This window comes from Acinonyx jubatus, chromosome A1, assembly GCF_027475565.1.
Source record: "Acinonyx jubatus isolate Ajub_Pintada_27869175 chromosome A1, VMU_Ajub_asm_v1.0, whole genome shotgun sequence".
NCBI lineage: Eukaryota > Metazoa > Chordata > Mammalia > Carnivora > Felidae > Acinonyx > Acinonyx jubatus.
This window is the reverse complement of record NC_069380.1, coordinates 174,630,181-174,642,732: the sequence shown is the minus strand read 5'-3', so window position 1 is coordinate 174,642,732 and position 12,552 is coordinate 174,630,181. Positions and strand designations below refer to the sequence as shown.

The 12,552-nt window shown below is 50.5% G+C and overlaps 1 protein-coding gene across 1 annotated transcript in view; it reads right to left on the bottom strand.

The window, feature by feature from the left end:
- The window catches only part of SH3PXD2B (SH3 and PX domains 2B), a 104,242-nt gene that overhangs the window by 8,454 nt on the left and 83,236 nt on the right, over nt 1-12,552 (bottom strand). Inside the window, exons 9-12 of the mRNA XM_027034522.2 lie at nt 11,078-11,195; nt 7,840-8,066; nt 5,883-5,932; nt 4,844-4,969 (exon numbers count right to left, since the gene is read on the bottom strand). Of these exons, the coding sequence (XP_026890323.2) occupies nt 4,844-4,969; nt 5,883-5,932; nt 7,840-8,066; nt 11,078-11,195 (521 nt within the window). The remainder of the gene's footprint in view (nt 1-4,843; nt 4,970-5,882; nt 5,933-7,839; nt 8,067-11,077; nt 11,196-12,552) is intronic.

The window sequence follows — 12,552 nt, the reverse complement described above, 5'->3', positions numbered from 1 at the left end:
GGTTCAAATCCCAGCTCCACTTACTAGCAATACAACCTTGGGCAGTGGACCTAACCTCTCTTTGTCTCAGGTGCATCTGTAGAATAGGCTGAAGATATCGACCTCTTGGGACTTCTGTGAAGACTGTTATCAAGGGCATAAGGTCCCCGGCACAGAGAGGTGCCTCTATCATCATCAGCAGCAGCAGCAGCCGCACATGTTTTGAACATACACAGACCACGCAGGCAAGTAAGGTGATCCTGGGCATCGTGTTGGAACACTGTGGCTCCATTAACGAAATCTGAAGGCTAAGATGAGATTGAAACGAGCCAGGAAGCAAAGTGGGGGAGAAAGTAGAGGATACAGAACTGCTCATGAGAAAAGAATACTTGGGTAAGCCAAAAGCTTTAGTGGCTTCCCACCGGAGGCCCCCAGGCTACCACTGGCAGAGCCGTATGCTGACATCATGGAACAGCGAGCAGTTAAGTTTCAAGGTTGGGTTATGTCTGTGTTTTCTGGAAAAGAATGTCGGGTATGTGAGCTTTTAAAATGGATCAGCTTTAGCAAAGAGAGACAGGATAAAGGCCAGAAATAAAAAAGGGGACTGGTTCTAGTTGAAGTGGGGGGTGGAGACTGGTGGGAGGCACCCCAACACCCCCAGGAAACTCCAGGGATCCATGAGCTCCCGGCTGCACGCAGAGTCAGCCCTCAGCTTTGGCGCATGGTCCACGACATCCTGAGCTGCGCTTGGCTGATTTCAGAACATTCTGAGCCAGGTAGCGGTGGTGCCTGTCGGCAAATATTGTTTGCCGACATGCTTGAACAACGGTGTGTGTGTATGTGTGTGTGTGTGTGTGTGTGTGTACAAAATGCTGGAAACTTATTGTCTTGAAGGAGAAGGTGGTTTTATCATATTCTTCAGCACTCCGAGGAAAAGAAAACCAAACCTTTATACTATGCAAGTTGGATTTCTGGTTTCGAGAGGAGGGTGAATAGCAGCTTCCCCTCGATGCGAAAAAGCCAGGGAAATAAATGAATACAAAGCCAAGCTCAGAAGGAGGAAGGGGAGAAGTTAGCAGACCAGGAATTGTGAGGACTCACAGATGGACAGAGGCAGCAGAGGGAGGCTGTGGCCCAGGGCTGCTGCAGGGGTACCTGCCACCAAAGGTGGAGCAGGGCTGAGGTCTGCCAGACTTCAAGGTGGGGGAGCCTGGGAACAGGGTGCCCAGGAGCAAGCAACAGGGGATTAACTGAGATACCAGAGCAGAAGCAGCCAGGTTGGTTGATTCCTCACAGCCCTTCTTGCCATTCTTTTAGGGCAGGCAGAGTAAAGAAGGTGATTGCTCATAAGTGGAAATGGAATGTGACAGCTTGGGTCAGAGAGACCCCACACTATTCAGTGGCTGGCTTGGAAGTCTCCAACCTAGCGCTGGAACTGGTGGGAGCTGACCAGCACTTTGTGTACAAGCCCCCTGTGGACTGTCTGACTGCTGCCTCTTCTTGCACAGCCCAAGGCAAGTACTAACACCATGAGAAGAACGGAAATAAACCAACAGCACTGCAAAGGATATACGGCTGAGAAAAGAGATAATGGACTATAACAGTAGGACCTTAAATTCAACATATTTAATATTCTCAGAGCATGATGGAAGGGCATCAAATTTGCGAAAGAACAGGCTCTGCTGAAACAAGAACAGGCGCCCGGGAAAAAGAATCATTACTGCACTCTCAGAAACGAAAATAATTGTGGAAATAAAACCAGCAACAGACTGAACTGTTAAACAGCAAATGAATGAACTAGAAGATGAGGCACAATGCTGGGGCACCTGGGTGGCTCAGTCGGTTGGGCAACCGACTTTGGCTCAGGTCATGATCTCCTGGTTGATGAGTTTGAGCCCCGCATCGGGCTCTGTGCTGACAGCTCAGAGCCTGGAGCCTGCTTCAGATTCTAGGTCTCCTTCTCTCTCTGCTCCACCCCCCGCTTGTACTCTGTCTCTCTCTGTCTCTCAAAAATAAATAAACGTTAAAAAAAAAAAAAAAAAAAAAAAAAAGATGAGGCCCAATGCTCCAAGAAGGCAGCACCAAGGGACAAAGATGGAAACATGAAGAAAAAGTCAGGAGACGTGGAGAACAGGGCAGAAGGTCACAAAGCTGTTTAATAACTATTCCAGGAGGAAAGAATAAAGAGGGTGAACGGAGGCACTATTTAAAAAAGTAAAAGTGGGGAACTCTCTAGGAAGATCTCAAGGCCTAGATCAAAAAGGCCCACCACAATGCTAAGCAGGTAAAAATAAAGAAAGTCACACCTAGACGCACTTTCGTGAAATCCAAGCATTTTAAAGATAACGAGCTCCTGCGAGAATCAGAGAAATGACAGATTTTGAACGAGAGAATAAGAATTAGGTAGGTAGTAGCTCGTGACCAGCAGCACTAGATGTGAGAAGAGAACAGAGTGATCTATGCAAAGTGCCAAGGGAAGGGAACTTTCAACTTGGATTACAAAACCCAGTCACTGAAGAAGAAGAAAACAACACTCATCTCTCATTATGTCAAGAAAGCATGTACAGAAGTGAGGGGCTTGCTCTCAGCTGAAGACTGAGACATAGGGCCCAGATACGCCATACAGGGTAGGGAAGGGAAACCAATGTGAATCAGGGGAGGCTTCCTAGAGGATTTAAAGAATGAATTTGATTTTGAGATGCCAAGTTCAGTTCAAAAAATGGCCTTCAGTGCCTTTTGTTTGTTTGTTTACTTATTTATTTTGAGAGAGAGAGAGAGAGAGAGAGCACAAGGTGGGGAGAAGTAGAGAAAAAGAGGAAGTGAGAGAAAATCCTAAGCAGGCTCCACATGGTCAGCACAGAGCCTGATGTGGGGCTCGAACTCATCAACCTGGAGATCATGACCTGAGCTGAGCCACCCAGGCCCTGAGTGCCTTCTATGAGAAGGCAGGTGGAGAGCTAGGAGCTGGGTTAAAGCAAGGTCAGTCCTGGCAGAGAGAGTAAGAGAGCTGGAGAAGGGCCAGCTTGACCAGTGGGGTTCACAGAAAAGCTGTGGAAACAGGCTTTGGTCGGAGACACAGCCTGGGGTGTGAAAAGATGTTAGGAAGAAGGCACATGTTTCATGTCGAATCGGATGTATAGGTTTTACAGCAGCAAAATGGGGAACTGGGCATAGAATGATCTTTTAGCACAAATCAAGATGCCTTGAGTTCTCTGTAGATATGAAGTTGGAAAGGCCAGAAAGGCCAAAAAAAAAAAAAAAAAAAAGGCAAGAGGAACAGCTATGAAGTCTTTTTAGAACTTTGTGGGTATTTCTGCTTTCCCCTTAGTCTGTCTACCTAGATTGGGATTTGCATTTTATAAAATTAGCTGGAGAGACTTTAGCTCTCTGCAGATAGCCCTCCCTCAATGGGCTGAAAGACATTTGGTTGAGGATGACTTTCTGGAGATGCCTGGGAAGAATCGGTGGTGGAGAGGCCCAGGACGCAGCACCTTCGGGGAGCCACCTTCTGCTGAGCTGCCTGGGCAGCTGCCCCAGGGCATGAGGGGAAAGAGGGAGAGAGGCAGGAAGTGTCAGAGTGGGAGGGAACCAGCAGGTGCTTTGCAGATCTCTTAGAGAGTGATTCAAGACCCTCAGGGCAACCACACTTGTGCACTGGCTCAACAGTCATCCATCTACTGCTTATGTCCTTCAATCAGCCAAACGTTCACTTCTAAAGCACCCACTATGGACCAGCCCCAATGCCAGGGCTGTGGGTAAGAATGAAGAAGATACTCCCCGGCCTTCTGAGTGTCAGGCAGGAGGCTAGTGGGGAGACAGATTTTCACTGAATCGACATTTCTTGCAAACCTACCACGTGCCAAGCACTGTGCTAGCTGTAAGGACACAGGAGTGAAAAACAGATAAGGTGCCCGCCCTCCCGACATTCCCAAATGTCCAGCAGATGGCTAACAATAGGAGGTTAACAGTCCTGGCTCAAATCTGGAGACAGACATGGGTTCAAATCCTGCCTCTGCCACCTTTCAGCTGTGTGACTTTGGACAGCACCTTTTTTCCTGAGCCAAAGCTTCCTCATCTGAAAAATGGGGATTGTGAATGGTCCTGCCTCACCAGAGTAAATGATTAAGAGAGAGACTGTGTGTGAAGTGCTGAGCTCAGTGCCTGGCAGCTGACTGCTACAGCATTACTTCCAGGCTCTCCGGGAAATACGGGCAACAGCCTCAAGCTCTGACTCCACGAGGAAAGGAGAAAGAAATGGAAGGAGAGAGAGGATTTATGTTGGCCTTGGTGCAGGAACAGAGCAGACAAGCAAAGGAGCGGGACGAAAAGGAGAGAGAGAAGCAAGAAGGGAAGTAGGTGGTGATAAAAACAGAATACAAGGCAGACACAAAAGATCACATAGTGTGTGATTCCACTTATATGAAATGTTCACGCAGGCACAGCAACAGAGACAGAAAGCAGATTAGTGGCTGCCTAGGGCTGGGGGCAGGGGGGCTGAGAACAGTTGAGGGGAAACAGGGAGTGGCGGCTAATGTATACAGCCTTTCTGTTTTGGGTGTTGAGAACGTTCTAACACTGAATGTGGTTGCACAATTCTGTGAATATACTAAAAAACACTGGATTGTATACTTTAAGTCAGTGATGTGTATGGTGTGAATTATATATCAGTAAAGCTGCCACAAAGAAAGGAGAGAAGGGAGGAAGGGAGAGAGGGAGGGAGAGAGGAAGGAAGAGAGGGAAGAGGGGAGGAAGGAAAAGAAGAAGGGAGGGAGGGAGGGAGGGTGAGGAGAGAAATGGGAGAAGCAGGAGGTGGTGCCGTGGTTCAAGAATCACAAGTAGGCAAAGGGACACCAGGTCCACTCACCTCGACCTTCAGACCCGCCTGGAAGCTGATGCCATCAGGGATGGTTGTCTGGAACTCAGCAATAGTGTAATACTCTTCCTCCACTTGGGGTGGAACAGGAGGCTTGGGCAGGTTAAGACCTCGAGGCTGGCACAATTAAACACAGTGCTAAATCCAGGGTAAGTCCATTGCCATTGGCTGAAGGGGGGAGGCGCTAAGGGTCGGGGGCACACAATCACCCTCGAGGGGAGCTGGTGGACCCATCTGGATTCTAAGGGACAAAACACAGAGGACCATCTGTGCAGATCATCTCCTAGATGGTTCACTGGACCATCAGCTTCAGAGTGAGGAGGAGAAACATGGGACATTTACCTACAATCATGAAAATCTGGGGCAGGACAACAGTCTCTGAATTCAAGAGGCAGTGAGGGTTGTGGAAAGAACACGGGCTTGCAGGTCAGACCCATCTGGGTTGGAAATACTGCTTATGTGTGCTGTGCACCTTTGGACAAATCACTTCCCCTTCTGGAGCCTCAGTTTCATCTCCTGTAGAATGGGTATCTACCTGGTGGGATCACTGTAAGCATTCAATAGATCCACGTAATGAAGCACCCAGCACACTGCAGGGTGCCCAAATGGTGCTCAATAAATGGTAGAAGGCTCAATTTTCAAAGTATTGGTTAGAAAAGGTACCTAAAGAATTAAAAACAGAGTCTGAAAGTAAAATACCAGAACGGCACCACAAATACTTATGCCTCATCCCAGCTTTGGTTTCGAGTTACCTTCTCTGAGAAGACTGACCTACAATAAAGCAAAGTGGGCTCAGGAAGCAGAGGGCACATCCTGAGACCTAACCGTGGCAGAGCCATAGGTAACTTGCATCACTCCCAGGGGACCCTAGCCTTTCCCCCTTTGACCAGACCAACACTTGTCTGGTCTGCGACACTTGTCCAGGCAGCTGTGTGGAGAGGCAAGAGAACATCTCTGGAAAGGGCAAGGTGGGAGTGAGGGGCCAGATTCGGATCAGGGCCTGGCTTCCCGGCAGCAAGGGTCCACTTACTATGGTCATATCTCGGCGAGGAGGGGGTCTCTGCCTCATCTTGGGCGATCCTACAAAGAGACGAGAGCTTACTGCACACACATGCAGAATTCTGCAGATGGAATTCTTCAGGGGGACACCAGGCAGGCATTCGTGAGCTGCTGTGACCCTTCTTGTGGGAAGAAACAGCCTGACTGGGAAGGAGCCGCTCAGACTTGGCTTGGGACTATGAGGACTGCCCGTGTGCCGGAGCGGTGTGCGGCTCTCCAGACAGGCCCCACGATGTAGGCTTCGGTGGAACACAGGCGTGGTAATGCCTGCCTGCCACCCAGGGGCAGTGGCAGAGATGAAAGGAAAGGGTGCAAACGAGGCCGGAGGCACCTGGTGGGCGTGCAATGTTAAACCACACGTAAACAGAACAAACAAATGTGGGCTGACGACATCAGGGGTTTCTACTCTGGAACTGGGCTGCCCTTGCTCTGAGTCTCAGGCTCAGGAGGATGACTGCGTAATGGTCCAGGCTCCTGGCTCAAGGCGGAACATGTGTCGTCCCCTGAGCTGGCTCAGCACAGGTCCACGCGGAGGGCAAGTCTGGCAGCTGGGATGTGCTAATCTCTTAAATCCCCATCTCCCCTGTCTTCTGTTACAATTAGTTAGCGATGGAGTTTTAGCCTGCCTATGTAAAGACTGCACTTCCCAGACTCCCTTGCAGCTAGGTATTGCCATGTGACTAAGTTCTGGCCAGGGGGACGTGACAGAGTGGAGAGCATGTAGCTTCTGAGTCAAGTCCTCCACTCCTCCCTGCCTTCTTCACTGGCTGGACTAGTGGGGCACCACCCTGGGCCAGCAAGATGAGGGCAACACAAGATAGCGTCTAATAAGACCTTTGACTGCACAGAGCTGCCCCAGCAGCCCTGGACGCAGAGCTGGACAGCTTTGTGAGAAAGAAATGAACATCTAAATGATCTGAGGCCCTGTTACTGGGCGGCGGGGGGGGGGGGGGGGGGGGAATGTGTGAGGCAGGGGTAGGGAGAGTTTGCTTGAGCATCGGAACCCATCTCCTAACAAAGACATGGGGGTTCAGATTCTTATTTGCTCAGCGTTAATGGGAATGCTGTGCTCTTGGCCATGATAGATTAGAATCACAGAAGCCAGGGGCTGGCCAGAACCCCCGCCATGGCATGCCAGTGTTTTGTTTTGTTTTGTTTTGTTTTTTCTGAGACATCAGCTGAGCAGAGAATGGAGAAATTCTTGAGTTTCAAGAATTCACTGACTTTTACGAGTTTGCTGAGCTGCTGTAAACAGTTGGAGAAGTCTAGCTGGGCCAGGGGACTTTCCCAGCAGACGGCTTCCTCCTGCCCTGCACAACTGGGGCAGGGTCTCGTGCCCGGGGGTTGGGTCCCATGCTCACTGCAGACAACAATAAGGAACCCATACTCTCAGGTATGTTGGGAACATTCAATGGAAGCATATATACAGAAGGCTTTGGAAAGTAAGATGCATAAAGAACTGTTGTTCGAGTCAACTCAACGCAAGGTCAACAACTTCTGGCTCAGAAACGAGGCCCTAAAGAGAGGGCACAGGTGTTGGGGTCAGGTGGGCCTGGGTTCAAGTCCCGGCCCTACCGTTTACTAGCTGGGTGGCCCTGGACAAATCACCTCATCTCTCTGGTTCCTAATCTGTAAAACAAAAGTAATTTAGTCCCTCTGAGGTCGTTACAAGGAGCCAATGAGACTAATTCTAAGATTCCTGGTACATAGTAGGGCTTGAGAGATAGAAGCTATCACGATCAGCGCAAGATCGTGGAAAAACCATGGTCTGGAACAAGCTCCCCAGGGTTTCTGGGCCTGTTTTCCTGTCTACAGGATGTTGGGCAGCAGGGCTGTTGTGAGGATGAGGGACACGTGAGGAGCTCCAAGCACGGAGCCTGGCACATAGTAGGTCCTCAGCCCCTGGAGCTCGGTGGGGCGTCACTCACTCTGCTTGATGTCGCTGTCGGGCCCCGGGCGGCCTTCAAACCGGCCGTCCCTCTGGTTGTTGAGCAGCTCTCTCTCCCTGCCCACCGTGCTCTGCTGCCGGGAAACTCCATCCAGGTCGAGAACGCCGGTGTGGGCGGACGAGCCGGGGCCCAGCTTCGGAGGTGAGGGCTCCCCACTGCTCTTCTTTAGGTAGGAGGCTGGGGCCCAGCCCTCTTTGCCCTGGTACCTGGGAAGAGGAGGGATGCTGGACAGGCTGCTCTGCCAGACGCACAGAAAGAAGCCGTGTTCCTACCACGCACGGCACTTCAAGTCCCAAACGGCAGGAACGATGGGCCAGAGGCCCTTGCTGACCTCAGCTCAGCATTCAAGGCCTTTCCAACCCGCCCTCTGCCTGCCTCCCCAGCCTCATCTCTTAACAGCAACCCCCATGCCCCTCCTACTGCACAAGACTTGCAGTCTCCCAAACGCACCACCATCGTTCACTCCGGCGGCCTCTGTTCTTGGAAACTCTGTGTCGGGAAAGCCCCTTCCCACTGTCCTTCCTGTTCTTTCTTCCCCAGCTCTGCTTACTGTCATTTCCTTTCTCAAGCCTTTCCTGAGCCTCACAGAGAATGAACCCCTCCCTCCACGGTGACCCAGTGTCTCCCGCACACAACACCACCCTAGCACCTGGGACACACAGTGCACTCGGCTGTGGCGGTTCTGTCTCCCCAGCTAGAACACGAGCTCCTGGGGTACGCTGCACCTGACTGATCTGTGTGTGGCAAGAGCCTTGGTGCCAGGGAGTTGAATAAAGAAATAAAAGGACAAGTGGACAAACTGCCCATGGGCCTGGCAAAGGCGAGCAGCCATAAAGCTCTGCTACACTCACTGTCCTGTTACAGTCATCGCAGAGATGACAACAGTGATAACTGCCACTTAGTGGGCACCTACTATACGCCAGTCTGTTCTACCCACTTTCCCGCTGTTGACATACTTCACGCATCCAACCCTGGGAGGCGGCAGAAACGGACTGAGACCTAGGCAGTTGGCACCAGTCTAGTCTCTGCTCCTAACCTGTTTTGCTGCCTCTTCCCAGCAGCCCCAGCTTCTGGCACAAAGCCTGGCACAGCCAGGGCATGGCTCCAGTCACACTGGTTAACATGTAGATTAAACATGCATTCAGGGGGCGCCTGGGTGGCTCAGTCGGTTAATTGGCAGACTCCTGGTTTTGGCTCAGGTCACAGTCTCAAGTTTTCGTGAGTTTGAGCCCCACGCTGGGCTCTGTGCTGGCAGCATGGAGCCTGAGAGTCTCTCTCTCTCTCTCTCTCTCTGCCCTTCCCCCACTCATACTATATCTTTAAAATAAATAAACTTCAAAAATAAAAAATAAAAAATAAAAAAACAACCACCATGCATTCAGCTGGTCAGGATCTGGTTCCACGACTTGCTAAGAGTCAGCTGGTGGTCACTGAACTGCAGAGTGACCGAGACCCTGATGGACAGCTCACTGAATTCCAAAGGATTCAATGAATGCGATCGCTTAATTCTCTGCACAACAGAGCTCAGTTTCATAGCATGAGCCGAGGGGTCAAATTGGACCAGAGGGGTGCTGGAGCCTGCTTGCACCAACTGGTGAGCGTCAACTGTGTTCGTCTCTTCCGAACTCCACATTTAGTGACGTTGCACGGGAGGCTTGGAATCACCCGGTGGGACTATGTACACTTTGGAAAACACCACAACTTAAGGGTAGTTTTCCCTTGAGAACCGGATGTCAACTATTTGCAAGCACCCCGCTGGTCTGGCCCACATAATGCATGCCCACACCTCTGGGGGAGAGTGGAAGAGACCTGAATGGCTGGAGATGATATATGGCAAGGCCAAATCTCTCATCAAGAATCACTTCAAGAACTAAACAGCACTGTGTTTCAGTGACCACAAAGGTCCTTTATAACTGGAAGCCAATTTACAGGAGACAGAAATCTGCAGGATTTGATGCCTTTCAATCTTAAAATATCTTCTGAGAGGGAGCCAATCTTGTCCTAACTGGAAAATGTCATGCTACCTAGAATCCAGGCCCTCGGCACGAGACAATTCACTGTCTGGGGTCACAAAGCCACAAGCAGAGCAGCACACGTAGGGGTGAGTGGCTCTGGGGTGAGAAAGGTACAGGTTTAAATCCTGGTTTGTCACTTTCCAGCCTCAGCTGAACCTTCAGATGATGGCATGCGTCGCTGACATCCTACCGCAACCTCAGGAGGGACCCAAGTAAGTCACTCCTTGAATTCCAGAGCCACTAAGATTTGGGATAATTTGTAATGTAGCTGACACCATATGCACTCAGGATATGTTAGGTGTCACTGTCACTACTCCTGCTTCAAACCTCAGTTCTGTAGACCCCTCCCAGGAAGCCATCCTGCCCCCCCTGAGCTCAGGAGCTCCTCTTCTGTGCTCCAGAGTCCCCATGCATCACCACCCTGCCGGGGGACTGAGCCTGCCTGCTGTGCCTGCTGGTGTGAACCTCCGTGTCTTTCTCACTGTTGACTCCCCAACTCCCAGAACAGGGCTTGGCCCAGTACAGATTCTTGGTGTTTGTTGAGTGAATGAATGAAATGCCACAGGCTGAACCCCGATGAATGGCCCTAATATCCTGCATCACATTGCTGTATAGACACCAGGTCCCAAGGACTTCTTTTTTTGCCCTGATGTCTTGTTGCCACTGCCTGCCTCCTAAGGTAACCCAGGAGGGGTTCCCAGGACTAACACTGGTGAAGTGGCAGGCAGGCCAGGAGGAGTTGGCACTCATAGGGTTCTGATAGCATCACATAGGCGAAAGAGCTGTGATAAAGAGTTCGAAAGCTGGCCTCCAGCTTATACTACTGAACTCTGAGATGAGGGCAATTTTTGGCTCTAGGATGAGTTGCGGTCCTGTGGTGTTATGCATCCTGTTGGGGTCACAGCAGGGCTGGAGTGGGAAATCACCCGCACAGGGCAATGCAGCGTCTCCTTACGAGAAACACATGGGGGTGGAAACCAGTCTTGCTCAACAAGGTTACCGCTATCTGTGGTTTGGGGCATTTGGAGGTTTTGTCTATTACGGATTTTTAGAGAAGGATCTGGATAGGGAGGGAGTCTAAACGGCACCGAGGAGAAGCATCCTTTTGTGGCTCAGGCCAAAACCTCATCCCATCCGTCTGTAATCACTTACAGACCTCTGAGCAGCCAGAGACCATGTGACCACTCAGTTGCAGCAGGTACCTGATCTTCCACCAGCCTTCCAGGTTCTTCTGGATCACCTCCACCACAGCCCCTCGCTCTAGATTCATTTCATCCTGGTCGCGAGCTGTGTACGGGTAGATGACTGTGTACTTCTCCTCTGCAGGGACAAAGGGATGCTGGGTTAAGTCAAAGACAGTGAGAGTCCTGGGATGCTGACGGCCAAGGCTGTGATACATGAGACGCCCTTGCCCACTGAAAGGAAGGATTTCCTCCAGAAATTTCTGGGGACCCCCTAGGCCCCCATTTAGGCCTGGATGACCCTGTGCAAGCAGCAACAGGACACAGGTCAGGTCCCAATCCCTCTGTCCCTCTGAAATCCCTCAGGGTCATGCAGTCATCCTCATCTTCCTCAAGGTCAAAGCTGTGCTTCAAGGTTACTTTCCTTGACCTTGCTTTATGCAGTATTCCAACTCATGGCAATCTCATCCCCCTTACCCAGGTTTATTTTTTTCCTCATACCAGGAATTACCTTCTAACACACCATACAATTTACCTGGTGATTGTGTTTTGTGTCTGTGTTCTCTGCTAGAATACAAGCACCACGAAGGTAGGGATTTGTGTCTGTCTCAGTTATTCCTCTGTCTCTAGCACTGGGCACGGTACTGGCAATACTGTGTAACTATTTAGTACATTAGTCAACGTTTAGTAAATGAATAGTTCCCAAAGGCCTGGTGGGAGCCACCTAGCTCATGCCAGAGGGGGTTAAGTCATCTGTGGCTCCTCCACATTCTTGCCGGTAGAGGGTTCAGGGGTAAGCTAGATTTGGCAACAGATGGTTTCAGGCTGAAATCCCTACCAAGGAGGCTACAGCTAGCAATTTTCTTTCTTCCTTTAATTTTTAAAAGCAATTGTCATTACCTAGTGGGTAACTGACCTTCATTTTTCATTAATTATTTTCAAGCCGCTGGATCCAACCACGCCTGAAGCTTCAATTTTATTTTTAGTATTTTGTTTTTTCTAATTGAGATATTCATTGACATTTAACACTGTATTCGTTTTAAGCGTGTCACGTAGTAATTTTATGCACACACGACCGCACGCGCGCACACACACATGTGCACAGTGAAATCACTGCCTGCTTCAACTTTCGTTAATGTGACTGGCGTGCCTTCCACCTCACTCTCAGTGGTGCCTCACTCTTTCCCCTCAAAGCCAGGGGACTATTTCTCAGGCTCTGCTCGGAGGACTGCTCACTGTCACAAGCTGGCAGGGCCCTCCGGAGAACAAGAGAATAGCTCCCGTGCTCAACACTGTCAGCAGGGACTTCTGAGACAGAACAGATGAGTGTCCCCAGGGACCCTGAAGAGGACACGGAAGGGCTTCCCTATTTAGCTTACATTCCGGCCCCCAGGGAGTGACCGAGCCAGCTGTGGGCTGGTGTTGATGGCCAGCATGTTGGGGCCGACTCTCTTCTCTTTGGGAAAACACCACAAGCTGTCTGTGGCCTGCCCAGC